This window comes from Nannobrachium achirus (assembly GCF_963921795.1).
Source record: "Nannobrachium achirus genome assembly, chromosome: 15".
Classification (NCBI taxonomy): domain Eukaryota; kingdom Metazoa; phylum Chordata; class Actinopteri; order Myctophiformes; family Myctophidae; genus Nannobrachium; species Nannobrachium achirus.
The window spans coordinates 4754625-4776397 of NC_137822.1; the positions used below are offsets into that span (position 1 = coordinate 4754625).

Sequence of the window (21773 nt, forward strand, 5' to 3'; positions counted from 1 at the left end):
TATAAGTGTCATTCGTGACAATGTAGCAATAGGGCAAAACAAGAAAAACAATGTAAATATCAAGCTATGAGCCACTTGAAGTCCCATTCCAACAGTGAAGGGACAGTTAAAGATCGTATTCCCTGATTTGAGTTATTTGGACAGCAAACTGAAATCGTGATCATTACCTTTTCCTGAATATATATACGGTATATAATTTTTGTTTTCATTCCCTGTTTCATTCCTCCCTCTAGGTTGAGGCGGGATAAAGATGGCCATATCTCTGGGACAGTGCCTCACTGTGGCCATCTGTTTCATAGCGCACACAGCGTTCTCCCTCAAACTGGAGGACCCCAATGTCTGCAGCCACTGGGAAAGGTAAGTGATGTGTGTTTGAGGTCTCAAGCCATTGTGGGATCCTCATCTATTTGAACTGATTTGACCCTATAATCACTATTTTGGGGGCGAACATTCTCGCTGATCTACAACCTCACAACGTGAGGCTTTGTGAGCTTGTAGATCGGCTATTTTCGCAGATGATATTTGGTGTAGACGAGAGGAAATAAAGGTGGGGGGGGGGGGGGGGGGGCTAGTATAGACATGTGGGGGACCCCCAGTCAATTAAGTATATAACGTGTTTTTTAATTTAAGTGGTTAAAGGAGTATTTCATTTTTTTTGTCGATCAATTACTCACCCTGTGAAGACGTGAATTCATGGACAAATATTAGTTTTTGTCGCATTCCTTCGCGGTGAATGAAGAAAAGCTGAATTGAAGAAAATAGGGGTCCATAATTAACAACAGAAAAACAATATCAAAACTCTGTTTATAAACACTAACACAACTGACAGTATAATCCAGGCATCTTCTATCCAGTCCAGTCATATCCTTGCTACTGTAGAAAGGATGCACGTTGTAGGATGAATGAGGAGGGTGTGAGAGAACGCAGCTCGTGTTGAACCCCACATGCATGTCCAGGCATGTTCCATGGATTTGACATGTGCATGTGACTGTTTAGATCGGAAATTGTTAAAAATAGCACAGTTTCATTGAAGATGCTGTGTTTTGGGACACTGAATCGCCGGTGTCGCTCACTGATAATAGCTATGTAATAAGCGATCTAGCTTGTAAATCGTCTATTTCCGTTATTTTTGTTTGAGGTGAGGGTTTGGGTTAATGTTAAAATGCAGTCAAATACAGTCAAATGTCAACGTATTGATATTTGATAATTGTCTAAATCTGACGACTTTACCTGTGTCATCAAATTGTGACGTAGAAATGACATTTTGACTTCAGATTTGACTTTTAATTTCAGCGCCTCGAATCAGTAACCTCCAAAAGACATGTTTGTTTTAAGTCAACTCCTCCGCAGTTGATTGGCTCTCATTTGCAAACTAGTTTCATTTTCCAAAGCTTTGGTTCTACCACAAAGGCTATGCTGTGATTTTCTATAATTTCCGCCCCCAAACAAATCATTTTATTATGACTGTTTCACCTGGCTCTGTCATCAACAGCTTTTATGTATACTGTAATGCATATTCTGCTAACTGTATGGGTTTCACACTGACATCATCTGTTTCTCTGGTAGAAGCAGTAGTACTAGTCATTTGTTTCTGCCTTTAGCAACGTACAGCATAAGACAATACACTGGTAATTTCTAGCAACAGTAAATAAGTACTTTACGGCAACAGGTCGACCCAGTACTTTTGAGTGCTGCTAGCCGCTCCAATACGTGACTTTGTGTGTATGTCCATGTGTATATGTACGCCCCTATCCGTATGTCCCTTTTCTGATTGGTCAATATAATGTTGAGCACATACAGTATGTATGTCTTTGTGTCTGTCTGTCTGTCTGTCTGTCTGTCTGTCTGTCTGTCCACCTGATACACGTGTTATCATATCCTTGCTATGGGACTGTTATCAAAATTGTCATACCTTAGAGAAGGCTCAGTAGTCAGACTACCAGCTACCAGTAGCTGGGTAGTCCCAATATCAACCTTAATATCAGCCGAGAAGAAAGAAAAAAAAAGTTGCTCCCGAAGCGAGATTCGATACCGCGCCCAGTGACATCAGCCACCCGACGCTACCGTTCACGCCACTATAGACGACGGAGCCGCGCCGTCTCAGGCGCCGATGAGCCCCGTGAGGAGCCGCCGAGGCGAGCGATAGCGAAGCCGAGTCGCCGCGACGAGCGGTGCGAACGGCGCCTGAGCCGACTCAGCGGCGTTACCGAATTATGTGCCGTTATGGACAGAATAGTACATTTTGACCAGGGGACTGCTCAAATAAAGGAGTATCCACGTTGTCAAAAATAAGAGCAGACAAAAGAACGAGCGATTTCCAACCGTCTCGTTAGCTCAGTTGGTAGAGCATGGGACTAGTAAAACTCAGACCCGGGTTCGATTCTCACAGGGAGCCACCAGTACGTTATTCCAGAGAACGTGCGTTGGCGCATGCGCATTGTAATGACAAGTCTATGGGTGATATCGGAACTACCAGCTCCTGGTAGTTGGTAGTCTGACTACTGAGCCTTGGCCAAGGCATGACAGGGGTGATAACAGACCCATCCCAAGGGAGGATAACACGGGGATCGGCTGGTCTGTCTGTCTGTCTGTCTGTCTGTCTGTCTGTCTGTCAGGAATGTATTATTCCAACCCCCTGTGACATCATGTGGGTCTATACATCATCATCATCATATTGTACTCTAGCGCAGTGGTTGTCAACCTGTGGGTCAAGACCCCCAGGGGGACCCCCAAATTATTGGGGGTACTCTACAGTAAACAAAGTGACAATTTAAGGACTTTTTAATACCTAGAGGCAGAAATTGTGAAAATAGCCGATCTACATGCTCACAACGCCTCGCAATGTGAGGCGTTGTGAGCATGTAGATCTGCTTTTTTCACAATAGAACCGTGTTATACACAAAATGTAATTCCTCAACTCTTGCTCTTCAGGGTGGGGGGGTCCCCAGTTAAAATAGGATTATTTTGGGGGTCGCGGCCTGAAAAGGTTGAGAACCACTGCTCTAGGGTGCTACTCGAACCCACACTTCTTCAGGAACAGTATTTTCTAGTGTGAAGAGTGAAAGTGAGCACCGCTCACTACAAGGCAAAGACAAAGCCAAGACAAAATAAAAATAAGAAAACGATTCAGAAATGTTTACTTAAAGCTATACTGTGTAAGATGCTCAACTAGTGGTCAGTAGCCCTATAGCAAACCGCGGTCGCGTTCGCGTCTTTCGCCCGTTTCTCGTACCTTCACACCCCCGCGTCTGCCTCCACAACGCCGAGAGCTATCTTTAGAGGGGTCCCTGGTTCCTGTGCGTTCAGGCATTCCGGAGAAACGGACTACTTCACCCTGCCTGGTAGGCGAGATTACCTTTTGAGTAAAGAGACACACGGGCGACTACAAATATGGCGACCCCACTTCAAGATGCGCTGTGATTGGCCGGTAGTGTACCATGTGTGCATGATCGGCGATGTGATTGGGCAACGTATACACAACGTATACAGATGATGCAGATTACGTCATTTTGGCGCGAAATCCGGTCCACGGCCAGGATCATAGAAAACATATAAAGAGAAGGCTTCAGAAGCTGAAAATAACGGAGTGGGTGTTCTAAAACTTTAGCGATTTAACAGTTAGGACAATTTTAAGATTTGTTTTATAAAAAAAGTTACATGGTACAACTTTAAGTGTCATATCGTCTACTCGGCGACATTCCAAGAGCCTTGTTCAAGGACGCGCTGTGATTGGCCAGAAGCCACTTTGAGTGGCAGTTGGGGAAAACGCTCACCCTAAAATATGATTTATAATTCTGTGGCTATCGGGACATAACGTGGACGGCGCTGAGTCATCTCAAGCAAACTTTACAAAGTTCTGCACGGCAACTCACACGCTTTAGCTCGCTCAGCTGTGCCTCTCATGGCTCAAGTTCGCTTGAGACAGCTAGCCTCTGTTGCCAAACAGGAACTGTTGTCAAAAGCTATACTAAATAGTCTTCTGCAGTTGTTTTCAGTAGATGAGAGGCAGTTTTGTATTCATCACAGAAGCTGAATATGAAATATTGTAGTTTCTGTTTGTTCGGTTATGTCACTAGCAGCAGTGACAGGCAGGTTTATAATAATGAGCATTCGTGAGGAGGACCAATTTTATGTAGATGAGTTTGAAAAGTTCTCCTTTAATTGAGCCGCCTGTAACTCTGAGAGTGTGCAAATGTACAGTAGAGTTCTCAAATTCTACCCGAACCCGACCATACCCCAACCGACCCGACATTTAGGGTAGGGTAGGGCCCCAAAATGTATGCTAACTAGTCGGGCCGGGTAGGGCCTCGGGCCGGCACAGTTAGGGCCCAGTTAGGGCCGGGCCTTCATTTTCAGGCCCGTTGAGAACTCTAATGTACAGGCTTTTACAGTGTGTTTACAATGTAAAGTCATCACAAAGCCATTATAAGGAAAAATGGGGGGAACAGTTCTGGAATCCAGTCACTTAACAAGGCTTTTTTTGTACCAGCCAATGGTTTCCATGGACCAATTAAAGGGAACACGCACCCAAAACCCAAGAAGGAGTTGTGAGTGAGAACAAAGCCCAAAAGCTGCCTGTTCCCAGCTAGATTCACTTTCACTGCTAATCTGACACAACAGCTGCAAACGGGGGTGTTTAACGATGTGTGTGTGCGTGCATGGGTACGTGTGTTTTAGTGTGCATGTGTGTGTGTGTTTGTACTTGTATTACTATACTTGCGAGGGCCATGTCCCAGCAGCCAGCAAATATCAGAATTTGATATTTGTAATAGACACTGAGAAACGCTTACGTTTAGATAGTGTTTTAGGTCTTGGTGTTGTAATTGATAAAAACAAATGTTTAAAATGGCAGTCATAAAATTGCCTTCCTAAAATGTAAGTAGAGCAAACGTGTGCGTGTGCCTGTGTGTGTGCGCGTGCGTGTGTGTGTGTGTGTGTGTGTGTGTGCGTGCGTGTGTGTGTGTGCGTGCGCGTGTGCGCGTGCGCGTGCATGTGTGTGTGTGTGTGTGTGTGTGTGTGTGTGTGTGGCGCGAGCCTGCTTGTTGTTGTTGTCCTGGAAGATTTCAGAGGGGGTGAAAGTGAGAATCAGGGGTTAGGGGGTGTTTAAAGGGGGTCAGGGGGTCAAGAGCTGACGGGTTATAAAGTCCTCAGACAGGACAACTCTGGCTGTGACGCTAGTCACACCTGTTAGGGTGTGACAAGTTGTTTCATAACCTCTTCTGTGTGCGTGCGTGCGTGTTTGTAACAGGGCTTGTTACAGAAACCATGTCACACATCCTGAATGGCCGCTATGCCTCCAAAGGGCTTTACTTAGCACGCCACGACAGAATAATTCATCCAACAAAGGACATTATTATCTTTACAGCATCAGTGAGAATGTACAAACATTACCGTGTCAAACCTTCCATGTTTCAACTCTGTACTGAAATCCTGAAAGCTTTGCACATCTCTCTGCTAATACACCAGATGTTGTTGTTGTCAATGAAGGCTCCAAATCCAGTTTCCATTCTTGAAGTGGCCTGCACATTTGACTCTAGCTCAGAGGAAGCCTGTATGACCAAAGTCATTAGAGGAGAACTCCAGGCTAAATAACATCTAGGCTCATTTTCCTACTGTACTTATATTGATCCGAAATGACTTTCCATGGGGTGTATTAGGCAGACATGCCCTTCGTCATCCAGTTTCCCCAGCAGAACCCAGCAGCCCTCATAGCATAGAGTGGAGCCCATAAGCCTATCGCTTTTACGATATTTGTTGAAGGGTGTGTGGGTATTTGTCCAGGATTTGCTGACTGTACATTTTTACTGCACCTTGTAATATGTGTGTCCTTGTATTGTATCTCTTACAGTATGTGGACATAAATACATGATTAAATTGTCGGGTGGAAACATTGTATTTCCAAAACCTTCCTTTTTTGTTATTTTAAAAACGATTTAAAATAGTGAAAAAAGCCGATCTGGTGTGAGGCGTTGTGTGCTTGTAGATCTGCTATTTTCACTAGTTTTGTGCGACAGTCTTGAATGGTGAAGCAGGGCTTTACCTTACGAAAAAACATACAAATCGGAAACTTGGAGATACAGGGTTTCTGCCCGACAATTATGAAGTGTGTGTGTGTGTGTGTGTGTGTGTGTGTGTGTGTGTGTGTGTGTGTGTGTGTGTGTGTGTGTGTGTGTGTGTGTGTGTGTGTGTGTGTGTGTGTGTGTGTGTGTGTGTGTGTGTACGTGCGCGACTGCGCGTGCGTTCGTGTGTGTTTGTGCATTGTGTGTGCTAAAACACTAATTAACGCGCACACACACACACACACACACACACACACACACACACACACACACACACACACACACACACACACACACACACACAATACTAACCTTTTTGTTTGTGTTGTGTTGCAGTTACTCGGTGACGGTACAAGAGTCGTACGCTCATCCATTCGATCAGATCTACTACACCAGCTGTGCAGACATCCTCAACTGGTTCAAGTGCACCCGCCACCGGTGAGTTCACAGCACTGTGTTTTTCTGGTGGATGTGAAACGCCTTGAGAATGATGTGAGATGTTTTCTTTGTTTAACACCGTATCCATGGAGACGCACACAGTGAGATCCGGAGTGTTCACTTAACTCTGAGAGTGGTAAGAGAAGAAAAAGTTTGTTTTCTGGTTTGTGTTTATTCTGAACCCACTCGGTAAAAATAAAAGGGATTAGGACCAGTGGTGGAAAAAAGTACTCACATTGTATACTTGAGTAAAAGTATCAATACTGCAATGTAGAAATACTCTGTTAGGGTGCCCTCACACCAAAATACCTATGAGAGTGGAATCCGCGTTCCACCAATGCTTTTCAATGAGAGTGAAGCGGTTTCATGCCAGCAGAGGATTTCTGCAAAAAACGCTCCCTTATCATTGAAATGCATTGGCGGAACGCGGATTCCACTCTCATAGGTATTTACCTAGAGTGTAATCCGCCAATGCATTTCAATGAGAAATGGAGCGTTTTTTTGCCAGTAGAGGATTTCTGCAAAAAACGAAATGCATTGGCGGATTCCACACTAGGTATTTTGGTGTGAGGGCACCCTTACAAGTAAAAGGCCGGAATTCAAAATGTACTTGAGTAAAACTACGAACGTATTGGCATCAAAATGTACTTGTACAAAATGTACTGTATAAGTACAAAATGTTGGAAAATAGCAGATCTACATACAACGCGTCAACACATTGTGAGCTTGTAGATGGGCTACTTTCAAATAGCCAAGGTATAAAATATGGCTAAAGTGGTTAAAGGGGAAGACCACCCATTTTCAATATTGAACTATGTCATTAATATACCTTAGAGGAGTTGTGTGGAAATAGAAAAAAAGTTCCCCCCCTTCTGTGTTGCCTAGAACTGGAGGATTGATTTTGGGGTTTGTATTGTAAAGTACAACTTGATGACATCACACATTGTACTTTACAATACAAACCCCAAAATCAATCCTCCAGTTCTAGGCAACACAGAAGGGGGGGAACTTTTTTTCTATTTCCACACAACTCCTCTAAGGTATAGTAATGACATATTTCAATATTGAAAATGGGTGGTCTTCCCCTTTAATGTATGTTTTATAGTATTATAATTTATGTCTGCAAAGTAACTTGTAACTAAAGTTTTCAAATAAATGTAGTAGAATAAAAATACAATATTTGGGTTAGGGTTATTGGAAATTGGAATTACTCAAGTACAAATAACTCAAAAGTGTACTTAACTCATTAAAAGCCAACCCCGCGATGTCGCGGGAAAAGTAATAGAGTATCTATAGTGCCATCCACGCGATGTCGCGGGAAAAGTAATATATTACTGTAACGGCGAGTAAAAATACCTAGTACAATGGCCGACGCTCCGGAGACGAAATCCGCGCTGATTTGTCATCATCACGGCTCCACGAGCACACAATAGTCATCCCATAACATTGAGGTGGACGGCCGATCTCATCTTTAATGTCCATTATCTCAAAACTACACTTTAGAAGCTAGGATGGAGGCAGATGCTCGCTTATTTTACACAGTTATAAAAGCTCCCGGTCGGCCATTACACAACTCCACGTGGACACGCATCGGTTCCGGCGCACGATCCGATGACGTCAGACCGGAAGTACTTCCGGTCTAGACTTCTGGCCTTCAAAATAAGACAGCGGCCGTTAATGGGGCCGGGAGGGGGCACTCTGGACCCCCTAATCCGTTAATGTCCTGGGCTCAGAATGAGTTAAGTACAGTACTTAAGTAAATGTACTTAGTTACTTTACACCACTGATTAGGGCACGGTCACGCCGTAGGTACTGTTTCCTGCCATTTGCGGATTTCTGAAAAGAAAACAAAAAAAAACAGCGACAACAAAAAAACCCATTGAAATGCATTGGCAGAATCCGCCCTCATAGGTAGAATAAAAGTGCGGTGTGACCGTGATCTCATGCAGAATGTCCCGTTTCACAAGTTTTCAAATGTATAAAATGTATAAAGATCTTTTGAAAAAAGCAGAACTCACAATGCGTCGCATCGCATTGTGAGCTTGTATTGACAATTAGGAATAGCCTACTCCAGTAAAGTAAATAATCCCTCAAAGTTGTACTTAAGTACAGTACTTGAGTAAATGTACTTATGGTAGATACTTTACACCTATAGCGGGAACTTTGTGTATTGTCTTGGTGTTATGCTGTTTCGCGAAGGCGGCAAGGAGACGGCGCAGACGTGGCGTGTCAAAACATACGCCCGGTTATTTTCAATTAACTAACCCACACCAGCCGCGGTCACGGCAGATGCGAGTCTGCGGCCTTGCCTGACGCACCGATACGACACGGTTCTATTTTTCCAGCGTTGCCGCACGGTGAAAATGCTCTCCCCTCCGGGAGGAAATGGATGCACAGTGCGGCAGCGTGCCGCATCCAGTTGGTGTTACCGTGCGGCACCGCTGCTGTCCTGCTTTATCTGTGTTAATCTGTTGGAACAGACTGTGAAGGTGGATATCCCTGAGGGGACAATAAATACTATTATCATCATCATTATCATTGGCTGTGTGTGCTAATGGAATCCTTCCTGTGATTGGCTGTCCATGCAGGGTGAGCTATAGGACAGCCTATCGGCGGGGAGAGAAGACCATGTACCGCAGGATGTCCCAGTGCTGTCCTGGCTTCTACGAGGACGGGGACACCTGTGTCCGTAAGTCACCTTTATTTGTTCACTTTCTACGAGGACAGGGACCTTTCGGAAACAAGTCCCATCAATATATCATTGCTTGTACCTGTATGAGTTGGTGCCAACAATAAAATAAAAGGTTACCTTGGAAAAGAGGTTGTTTCCTTGTCAAAAAGCAATAGGCTATATGCACAGTAGCCATTTTGGAGGGAAGTTGGGTCTCTTCTCACTTGTGTTATCAAATAATACTAATGAAGGAAGGCTCTGTTACATTCTGGTCAAACAGAGACAGGGTGCTGATATTGTGGATGTTGGAAACACTCTGCTACACCAGTGGGTCTCAACGTGGGGTCCAGGGACCCTCATGGTTCCTTTGGGGTTCCAAATTACCCCTTCAAAGTTGTGTAACTCTGAGAGTATAGTATAAATGGAACCAAATGGACCCATACATAAAAGGTTACATGCTACATGAAATGGAACAGAGCCTTCATTAGTATCATTGGTAACAACTTTGAAGGAAGTGAGAAGAGACCCAACTTCTCTCCAATGCGGCCCAGGCACGTGCACACATTGACATCAAAGGGGGCTTGAGCCCCTGCCCTTTTATCCATCTGTAAAAGGTTCCCTCTCCAGACCATGAATGCAGCTTTTACTATGGTGAATGAAATGCAAATGTGCCCTTTCCATGCCATACCTGAAGGCAGCATTCAAGAGCTGTCCAAACTCTCCTGAACTTGAATGCAGCATCTTACAGTAGAAAGAATTGCCCATGTCGTTACGCCACATCTCCAGTATTGACTATGCTTAGTTCAGTGTGATATCAAGCACCGAAAATAGCCAACCTCCAAGCTCACAATGCGTCTGTGACGCGTTTTGAGCTTGGAGGTCAGCTATTTTCGAAATTTTCACCAAAAGTCCCTTTAGAAATGTCAGCCCCTGCCTTTCTAACATTCTCTACATCAGGGGTGCCCAAAAGGTAGATCGTGATCTACCAGTAGATCACCAAGGGTGTGCAGGTAGACCACATGACATGCCTCTAAAAATATATAATTAAAATATAAAAAGAATATGTCAATATGACATCAAGAATCTCCCTTCATGGCTTCTAAAGTAGGCAAACCTCCAATGCAATGCTTGGTTCAAGAGTCAGTAGCATTACAAAGAACCCCAAAACCTACCACTTCCATACAGAATGGGAGGAAGACATTTCCCCCAGTATTTCCCATTTATTTCCCCCTTACAGAAAGTGTGTTTGTCTAAAATGTAACGCCAGTGCTGCTATTCCAAAGCCTCCCTCAGGCCCTCAGCTAAAACATTTTGGATGGGTAGATCATGTTGAGCAAGTCATTTTAAAAGTAGATCTCACGTCAAAAAAGTGTGGGCACCCCTGCTCTACATGATGTGGCTGCTGTGCATATAGCCTACTTGGCATTTTTATTTGACCCTAATCCTCTCTTTTCGTGCTTTGCCTTGCAGCTCAGTGTGCAGAGAAGTGCGTGCACGGCCGCTGCATGGCCCCCAACACCTGCCACTGCGAGCCAGGCTGGGGAGGCAGCGACTGCTCCAGCGGTAAGACCGCACAGCTGTGCCTGTCTGTCTGTGTGTGCGTGTGTGTGTGTGTGTGTGTGTGTGTGTGTGTGTGTGTGTGTGTGTGTGTGTGTGTGTGTGTGTGTGTGAGGGCCAAAAGGTCCCCACAAGCATAGTAGCATCTTTTCCATCTTTCTCCATATTTTTCAGTGGTACTCCTGGGACATCTGGCTTTGTCTGGTTACGAAGCGTCCCAGAACAAAGCGCCCCGAAGCGTGGCCTATATACATCTGGCCTACATCTCGGCACAAAGCGCTCAAAGTTGTGTTGTACGCCCAGGGTCACACTGGCCAAGCTTTGAGGAACGCTAAATGAAATGAACTTGTACCGCTCACTTCACGCCTCTAGGTGTGATTTTTAACTTTTTTTGGTAAATTAACGCCCCCACTTGATCACACTACTACTGTTGCTACAGAATTGTCACACAAAAGCATCAAAAGTATGGATACAAGTAGGAAAACACTCAGGGATAGGGTTAGGATCAGATATTTAGAGCACTGTTTCCCATAGACCGAACCACTGATTTAGAAGTTATATGTTGGGGGGTTGTGGTTAAGAGTTATGTCTGATTTACACTGTACTTACTGTATGCATGCCGTCCACTGAAAATAGGCTTCTCGACAAGCTCGCGACTCATCACAGCGAGCGACACTTTGGGGCCTTTTCCACCGGCAGAGAACCAGTTCCGGTTCTTTCTCCCGCCTATGGGATGAACCAGAGGTGAGCTTTTCCACCGAGAACCGGAGTTGGTTCTGAACCGTAAAAGTTGGTTCCGAACGGGAACCACCAAATCCTTGGTTCCTCTGGTTCAATCATGGTTCAATCTGGTGGAAACGCAAGCCGGTTTGCAAGAACGAACCAAGGTTCCAAGAAAGTTGATTGGTTCTGGAACCGGTTCTTTGGCGGTGGAAAAGGCCCCCTTGTGAGCTTGTAGATCGGCTGCTGCTCGGTTTTTAGGATTAGGGTTAAAATGGATTTTATTTTATTTATTTCGCAAAAATCTGCCATCATAAAATCGGACTCCTAATATGTGGATGTCCTCACAAGTGTAGTACTACTGAAGAGTGTGTGTGTGTGTGTGTGTGTGTGTGTGTGTGTGTGTGTGTGTGTGTGTGTGTGTGTGTGTGTGTGTGTGTGTGTGAGAGAGAGAGACTTGAATTATCTGAGAATGTACGGCAGAGTGACGCATATTTGCCCGTGTTCCTCTGTCTCCCACGCTGTCTGACATGTAGGCGCGCGCATGCACGCACACGCACACACACACACACACACACACACACACACACACACACACACACACACACACACACACACACACACACACACACACACACAGTCAGCAAACACACTAGCCTTTAAAGACGGCCCTCTGACGGGCCTGGGAAGCAGAGAGATGTTATGAAACCCTAGAGCAGTCGTTTTCAACCTTTTTCACATCAAGGTCCATTATTTTTTTTCGGCATTTGAGCCACGGACCACCATTTGATGACATGTATCCTGTCAGACCCAAAACGTAGAATCTTTAGTTGTCGTTGGATAAGATATTTTGTCCACAGTTCCATGCTGTATTGATGCTGGTGCCATGGGGCTTTTAATAATAATAATAATAACTTTATTTATATAGCACCTTTCTAGACAAAGTCACAAAGTGCTGCACAGTACATCTACAAATTTAAAAAAGCAAGGGAAACTAAGCCGTGACATCATTTTGTAGGCAGAGGAGAACTCTGCCCCCAGAGCATTTTCTGTCCCTCGCTATTTCAACAGATCCGAGACAAAAATAACGACTAAAGTATAATTCTAACACTTTCCTTTCAACAACAAAGAGAAGAAAAATGTGTAAATAGTAAAAAGATTCACGGAAACTGGGGGCAGAAATTCTCCTCTGCCTACAAAATGATGTCATACTTAACAGCCCCATAGGACTGATGACAGGCCAACGTTGACCAAAATAACAATTCTTCTATATTCTCTAATTGTTTAGATGTCTTGTAAATTAAGTAATGCAGATGTTTAACGATAATTGAACTCTTATGGGTCCATTTGGTTTCATTTCACGCTCTCTAACTAACTGAATCTATGTTAGTTAGTTTGTTTATTTTATCTCGGTCATTAAAAAAATACAAACAAAACAAAACGAAAATAAACACATTTAGCTTCAATTACATAAGGGTCACATACAGTATAAGGGTCAAATATTATTTTTACAGACTCTCCATCATTTAGCTGGGGACCACATTGGAACCCCCTCAAGGACCACTGGTGGTCCCCGGTCTTATTCTGAGGCCCATCATTCAGCATAACATAACTGATCTACAAGCTCACAATACGTTGGTGTGGAAGAAGAATACAGTACCCAGTACAGAGCCCTGCGGGACCCCAGTCATAGTATATTATTGCTGGGGCAGAAAACTCTCCATACCATATTCATTTTAGAACATTCTTGGGTTTGAAAACCTTTGAATAATTAGGATATTTTTTTAAACAAATCTTTTCTTCCTGGGGTCCCTGGCTGGCAAATATATCGTCACTGTCGGACAGAAACCTTGTATCTCCAAGTTCCAAATTTGTATGTTTTATTCGCAAAGCAAAGCCCTGCTTCATCATACAAGGCTGTCGCACAAAAGTAGTGAAAACAGCTGATCTACAAGCACACAACGCCTCGCGGTGCGAGGCGTTGTGTGCTTGTAGATCGGCTGTTTTCACTAGTTTAACTAATTTTTTTAAATGATAAATACAAAACAAACGGTTTTGGACATACAAGGTTTCCTCCCGACAACGATGACATATAGGCCTATATATTGTATATCAATTTGGGGTTCCTTGACATGAAAAAGTTTGAGAACCACTGCTGAAAGTATGAAAAACATCATTATTCTTCATCTCAGCTGGTATTTAAATCACTCCATAGCAGAACATGGTTGTGTGTGTGTGGGTGTGCGCGCTAACAGGCATATCACTAGCTGTCTGGCTTGAGTGGTCTACCTCTGTGTCTTTGTGTGAGAGTTTCACTCAGTGTTCAGGGCCTACATTACAACATACTGTAGTGGAGCTGGTAGAGTTGGTGGAGGTGGCGGGCCCCCGGGCCCCGGCCCCCAGGGGCCCGTGCCAGCTGTCTACAGTTTCAGCCGTCTAATAAACCATTTAGGCCTAGAATTATTGAATGCTTTAACCAGTGAAAAATAGCAGATATACAAGCTCACAGCGCGGCACCGAGTGCCGCGCTGCGAGCTTGTAGATCTGCTATTTTTTTTTAAGTCGTAAAAATGTGTGCAAATCTTTGAATATATGTATTTTCAAAGCGAACGTTTGTAACTCAAATTTTGATTCTGGGTGGTCCCTGGAACTAAATATTTTGAGATGGGGGTCCGTGGCCAAATAAATATCATTTTGGGGGTCCTTCACATGAAAAGGTTTGAGAACCACTGACATAGTAGTCTCTCAAGAACAGTCTAACTGAGCTCCATTTAAGTGAAAAGGACCTTTTCTTTGACGATGGCTGGCCAGATTGCTGGTTTTTCTAAAAATCTTAGAAGGATTCAAAAGACACTTATAGAATTGGGTCAAAATTCAAATTTTCACGATTTTTCAAAAATAGCAGATCTACAAGCTCGCTGTGAGCTTGTATATCTGCTATTTTTCAATAGTTAAAGCATAAAATAATGATACACAATGTGTACCCGTTCTGAATGGGATAAAGCAGCTTATTGTTGTGTCTGCAACCTGGGGCTCGCCCTGCCTTTGCCTTGTCTGCAACACAAAGACATGGATACTGTAGGCTGCCGGGGGATTCGGTTCCTGTAGGCTGCCCTGCTGATCCCATGTTTTGAGTGGTGTGAAGGAAGAAGGAGTGCATGATTTTATTTTTTGATTGTCTGGCTGACAGAGAAATGGATACCGGTGCTGGTCTTTAGTTCTGATCCCATATTTCCCTGGGTGTGTTTCAATGCAATATGTCTGAGCTTAACCCCAACGTTCAGGTTTATGGTCACATTCAGGGTTGGATTGCTGGGGGAGGGCATAGGGGGGGTAAGTGGAGTCTTTGCATTTGCTATCCCATGTTGAATTGTTTTTTATGCATTTCTGGCCACAACCCGGCACTCTAGGCCAGTGGTTTTCACCCTTTTTCTCTTTTTTTTATATAATTTTTTTTGGGCTTCTATGCCTTATTGATAGGACAGTAGACTGACAGGAAATGGGGGGAGAGATTGGGAGCGACACGCGGCAAAGGTCGTCCGGATCAGGAATCGAACCGACGACGCCACCAGGCATCCATGCCTATGTGGCAATGCCTAAGGGTCGATTCATACTCCACATTTAGAGCCTAATTTATTTCGGTTCGGCTCTGTCTAAACTATGATATGGTGTCATTCATAGCCGAATTAATGACGCTACCCGCCCCCGATCCTCTGAATGACACCATATCAAAGCCGAACCGAAATAAATTAGGCTCTAAAAGTGTAGTATGAATCGACCCTAAGTGGTATGTGCCCGGACCAGTAGGCCAGTCGGTGCCCCAGTTTTCAACCATTTTCACATCAAGGTCCATGATTTATTCAGCATTTGAGCCACGGACCACCATTTGATGAGATGTAGCCTCTCAGACCCATTAGATAGGATTTTGTCCACAATTCCATGCTGTATTGATGTTGGTACCATAGGAGAGATAACAGGTCAATCAAAATAACAATTCTTCTGCATTCTGTAATTGTGTAGACTTCTTGTAAATTATTGCAGATGTTTAACAATAAATTGACGCTTGAGGGCATAAAATGAAACCAAATTTACACTCTAAAGAGTTAAAGATCTATAAGGGTCTATTTGGTTACCAACTCTCCATCATTTAGCTGGGGACCACCTGGAACCCCCTCAAGGGCCACTGGTTGAGAACCACTGCTCATATATGCACCTTTAAGACCTTGTAATAAAATAATAAAGATGTCAAAAGTAACCAACAAACTATACTATAAAGAATTGTCAAACATTGGCCAAATTGTCAAATGTTGCCGAAGTAAAAAAGCAAACATTTTGAAAATAGCAGATCTACTTGTAGTCCGGCCATTTGCAGATTTTCACAATATGTACTACTGTATCTCTGGAACGGAGTCAAATTGGAACGGGGTCTAAATTGAATGCCTCAACTCCTACAACTCCAAGTACTTATCAGGGTGGGGGTTCCCCTGGTTAAATATGATTATTTTGGGGGTGTTTGGGAGCCCTTGCACTTGGCCTCACCGGCCAGCTGTTGTATAAGAATAGCTACAGATTGTAATGTATAAACATCTTTATATGCACGCTCAACTCTGCCCCCCGATCCCTCCCACAGCAAAGGATAACCACGCCTACATTTTAGATTTATTTTCATATCTGAATTCTGATCAAATAAATAATGAGGCGGGGTGTCCTGACCCTTTAAAGGTCATAGGTGAAAGCACCGCAGGCTGTGTGGAAACAGCTTCCGCCCGGTAACAACAGTCTGCATTCTAACATGCTGCTGGCTTTGATAGAACAGCTTTATAACCCTTTGATGCATGTGGCCTCGAGGCAAGCATACAGTACACACACTGTAATGTTCAACAGCACAGATGACTCGCCGATTGGTTTAGTTTAGTTTAAACGAAAAAACACTGTGTGAGGAAAGGAAGAGGCCTGCAGGCTTATTTGGAATCCTTTCCTTAATGGAAGAGGTCATTAAATAACATGGATTAAAAGGTTGCGGCTGGCTCCCGGTTGCAGCCTGCACTGAATACAAAACACTGATTGATGCTGACCTTCAAAGCAGCCAAAGGTATGGCTCCTCCATACCTCCAAAACCTGATCAACCCCTACACCCCCACCCGTTCACTTAGATCAGCCAACACAGGGATGCTGACAGAACCATCTCTAAAAGCCCCAGGACAAAGATCCACTCGTCCGAGACAGTTTGCCCTCCTGGCCCCCAAGCTGTGGAATAAACTCCCTGTCACACTTAGAACAACGGATTCACTTGCTAGCTTTTGCCGTGGACTGAAGACTCACCTTTTCAGACTCCACCTAAACCCATAGCACTACTGAAACACTCAATGACCATACAGGAAGCTAGTTAGCATTTGTTTTTTAGGTTTTTTAGAATTTTCTTTACTGATTATATTGTTTTTTTTTAGATTGATATTCATATGCATTTGTTATATTGTTGTTGATGTTCATGTATTAACTGCTTATTGTAAGTCGCTTTGGATTAAAAGCGTCTGCTAAATGCCTAAACTGTAAACTGTAAACTGTAAAAGTTCAATAGGATAATACAAAAGAATACAACTTTACAAGGGGAGCAGTAATGCAATAAAGAAATAAAAACACCAAAACTGCAGAAAAGAAGAAAAGGCAAAGGAAATAAAATAAATACATTTGTAAGGGTTGCAATCTATCTAATATCTAATATTTTTACTACTCAATTTTCCTGGTACTTGACTTTAGTTTTTCCAAATCATGTTACTTTTATGTCTTTACATTTGGCCCAAATAGTAAAAGTAAAAAAAAAAAAATCAAGTAAAAGTGGAAAGTAATTATTAAAACTATTCTTACAAATAGGCTACAGTGTATAGATGGTATGCACATGTGTCACTTTTCCACTGGGACCCTCCTCATCTAGACTGAGTGGAAAAACATTGAGCTGCATGGAGCGTTGGAGTTTGGAAGCGCTCGTTGGAATTCACTCAACGGTACTGCATACCACCTGGTTCTAAATGTCACATAACGAAGGGGCAGCAGGACGTTGCTTGCTTTATTCCAAACTCTGACATTTACATTTATCACCTGCACAGCATCCTTTGACATAAAGTAGCTCATAACATGTCTATGGTGGATTTTTATGAAACAAAAACTTTGCAGCTTTCTGTATAGTTGCAATGTTAGTGAGTTTAACGTTGTTTAATACAATCAGAAAGGACTATTCCGTTTGGATGTATGGGCTGTCAATGCCAGAAAGTTGTTCTTCAGTTCAGTAGGTGTTCTCGCATAACTTACGGGTACAATGATGTCACGCTCACGCTCATAGCCTCTATTCATCAAGTTACTTTAACCCAGTGATTCTCAACCAGTGGTTTTATGCTCTCAAGAGTTAAATTATTGTTAAACATCTGCATCACTTAATTTTCCAAGAAGTCTACACAATTAGCCTGCCTGTTGATCTCTCCTGGCACCAACATCAATACAGCACAGCATGGGATTGTGGGCAAAATCCAAGTCTTGGTTCTGAGAGGCAAAATCTCATCAAATGGTGGTCCGTGGCTCAAATGCTGAATAAATAATAGACCATGATATGAAAAGGGTTGAAAACCACTGACTCAACCCGGGAAAGCAATTTGGCTATTCAAAAATAGCAGATTCGTGAAGGGTTTTAAATAAATAAAAATAAGAAGGTTTTAGAGCTATTGATTTAGAAGGCATTTGTAGACTGGCCTCGGGTCTTAATGGGTTAAGTAAAGGTTAGTGAGTGAATCTAACTAACCTGACGTAGCAGACCTCAGGGTGGAGGGAGAGAGCTTGTGATTTAAACAGGAGCAACTCATGATCACAACACAAGATCATCAGCTGTTTATCTGCGACTGAGTTCCTCTATTTGGAAACAAAGAGAGAAAGAACAAGATAAAAACCTTTAGGCGTTTTTGGCCCCTTCCTACCTGAAAGCCCCCCTCGTACAATTTACTATTTCACAATTCAGGCATTTTGGCAGACGATTTTAATCCATAGTGATTTACGGTAAACAAGGTAAAAACGAGGTAATACATCAAATGCATAGAAATGGTCGTCTAGACCAGTGGTTCTCAACCTGTGGGTCGGGACCCCCAGAGGGGTCCCCAAATTATTTAGCATTTAGATGTTTAGCTAAATGTTAACATTGTTTTCTCACTCAACAGTAAACAGACCAACATACAGTATAAGTGTATACAGGGTATCTAAAAGTGACAATTTAAGGACTTTAAAGACCTTTTTAGTACCTCTGGTCAAACATGAGTCAAATTGTCAAATATTAGAGGCAGAAATTGTGAAAATAGCAGATCTACATGCTTACAACGCCTCGCAACGGTATAGATCGAGTCAAACTAAATGTAATTCCGACTCCTACAAATCCAAGTGATTGTGCAGGGTGGGGGTCCCCAGTTCAAATATGATTATTTTGGGGGTCACAGCCAGAAAAGGTTGAGAACCACTGGTCTAGACTAGGATAGGATAGGTAAATCAAGAACCAAAAATGATCTGTACATTGAAACTATACAAACTATAGGATGCCAGCCGGGTCAACAAATGAACCTGGCATCTGTCAGGGTTTCCCCAAAGTGGACAATGCCAGTCTACTTTGATCAGAATACTTTGATGACATTTGGAATTCATCAATATCACTTCAGTTTAACCATAGACCCTCTATGCTTAGTAAAACAGACATGATTGCACTGTACTTGAAGCTCACAACGCGTCACAAAGTGACAAAGTGACGCGTTGTGAGCTTGTAGATCGGCTATTTTGGTGAACCTGATCCTTCCCCTAGAAATAGGGATGCTGGGATTGGTTAAACGTCAAGTATAAAGTTATTTTCAGTCTGTTGTGATGGAAACGGATATTCCTCCGTGACATACTGTATCTTAGGGAGAAAGATTTGCATATTTACCTAGCGTAATATGATATAAGATTCTAAAAGATCAGAGTGTAATTCAATATTTACATAGCGTAATATGATATAAGATTCTAAAAGATCAGAGTGTAATTCAGGGGTGCTGTGGATGAAAAAGGGTTACACCCCGCCACTCCGACATGTCTCCTTTCCGACATGTCTCCATTCCGACACTAACCCTATCTCTAACCCTTACCCTAAACTTAACCCCTATGGAAGTGTCGCCACTCCGACAATAAGAAGTCAATTTCGGAGTGGCGACATGTCGGAATGGAGAGCGACACCCATGAAAAAGTTATTTTCAGGGGGGTCAAAAAAGTTTGAAAGTTTGAAAATAACATCTTACATATAAGAAAACCTGTCACCAAAACCTCTCTGTTCGGCTGGAGCAATTGATGCACGTTTTTCCACTTTCCCCAAAATGTAAGCTGTTTATTAGCCTTTTTCTATGTAAATGCCGGAGATTCGAAGTTCGGGCTATGGGATCCATGGTTACAGCCCCGCAGGATGATCAAGCAGAGTGTGTGGAATTTGCTTCCAAAATGAACACTGCTCTCCACCACTGTAACATCAGAGAAAACGAACCTACTGACATCGGGAGGATAAATTAGATAGGTATAGATTATAAAGTCTATAAAATGACTGTTTACCCTTGCGTATAAATGTCCTCCTCCACAGCTCTCAAACCATGATACAAACAGACCAAATAAAGCTCTCTCTCTCTCTCTCTCCAGAACAGCTGTTGTGTATCAGAGTGTATTTTCACCGTCACACAGAGCCCTTGTGGGCCAAATATTCGTCACACTGGGAGTTTCATCTGAGGGAACTGCCATTATGATGTGTAGCCGCCGGAAGCAACACGGCTGACTGTAATCTGCCGTGTTCCTGGATGAACTTCGACTGCTAGGGTTCGGTGTTTACTGTCCTACGCAGTGCTGGGAAAGCACTGTTGATTCTGACAGCAAACTTTGATTTAGTTTCAGTCTCAGGGCTCTGTTTTGAATGCCTTAAGTACCAACTCTTAAGGTCTTTGCACACTGCTGCGTTTTTCGTTGCGAAATGCGTTTTTCAGCGCAAGGAGAGAGAGAGATAGAGAGAGTGGTGCGCGAAACGGGCGGCAGTGTGCAAACGTGACTGACATAATGTGAGGTTGATTTTTTTATTTGCGCGCTCCGAAATTCACTCCGATATTCGGCCGAAAAACGCAGCAGTGTGCAAAGACCTTTATGCCTTAACTTAAAGGCCTGTCCATACTGTCTACGACCACCAAACCTTGCGTCAGAGAGTTCCGACATTCCGACATGCAGCGTTCCGAACTCTAATTCGGGCTAATATGCTTTTCAGAAGATGCGAGTAACGCCATTTTGTAGTTGAACCGCACCATTCCGACGAAAAGTTCGGTGGTCAAAGACAGTATGGTCAGGCCTTTAAGTTAAGGCATAAGAGCTGGTATAGTCTCTTGAACAAAATTCAGTTTAGTTTTCGGCTCACAACTCGTTGCTTCAAATTTTCAGTAGGCCTACTTGAATTCCGGACTTTTATTTGTAACAGAGTATTTCTATATTGTAGCATTGATACTTTTACTCAAGTAAAACATTCGAGTACCCTTTCCAGTTTCCACCACTGTTTACTTGTACACTGTGGTATTCTTGCCACTTTTACTCAAGTATAAAATCAGAGTACCTCTCCCACCACTGACTAACAGTAGTATAGAGTAATGAAAGGTTTCTGGGGGTGTATTTAAACCCTCGTATTCTGTGTTTTCTTTTCATTGCCAGGGGAGAGTGGTGGTGACTTTAGTTCACGTGTTTCTCTGAAAAGATGAAAGACCCTTGAAAAACCCTCAAATAAACAGGCAGTGGGTTGAATTGAGGGGTTCCTAAAGTTGACCGCAGCTAAAGGGGCGACATGACGAAAACCCTTACGTATCATTGTGCAGCCTTTCCAGGGCTGCTTGCTTTGACACAGTGGCTAACATAAATGTACCGTGTGTATTTTTTTCAGGATAAATACAGTAAATAAATAGATAGATAGGTAGATAAATACATGACAACACCTGTGTTCCAATGGTTCCAGTGTTGTTATTTAGTCACAAAGCTCTAATACTTTTCATTGGTTCAGTACAAATAAAACCCACAGACGCACTTAAAACACCAAAATAAGTAAAAAAAAATGCAGATTTACTAACTCACAACAAGTCACAATGTCTACATGCACTACATCTCAGATTCAAATATTGTACTTTTACTCCACTGCATTTATTTGAAACCTTTAGTTACTAGTTACTTTGGAGATTTTGATTACAAAACATTACCACTTCAACTCTATATATATATGTCGGCCATTTGAGAATAGCCGATCTACAAGCTTGTAGATT

At 43.0% G+C, this 21773-nt stretch overlaps 1 protein-coding gene across 1 annotated transcript in view; it reads left to right on the forward strand.

The window, feature by feature from the left end:
* Positions 1-319: 319 nt before the first annotated feature.
* The window catches only part of megf10 (multiple EGF-like-domains 10), a gene marked incomplete at its 3' end in the record, with an annotated part of 71105 nt that continues 49651 nt past the window's right edge, over positions 320-21773 (forward strand). Inside the window, exons 1-4 of the mRNA XM_080742638.1 lie at positions 320-357; positions 6396-6497; positions 9086-9186; positions 10639-10731. Coding sequence (XP_080598764.1) covers positions 9126-9186; positions 10639-10731 — 154 coding nt within the window. The 5' untranslated portion in view covers positions 320-357; positions 6396-6497; positions 9086-9125. The remainder of the gene's footprint in view (positions 358-6395; positions 6498-9085; positions 9187-10638; positions 10732-21773) is intronic.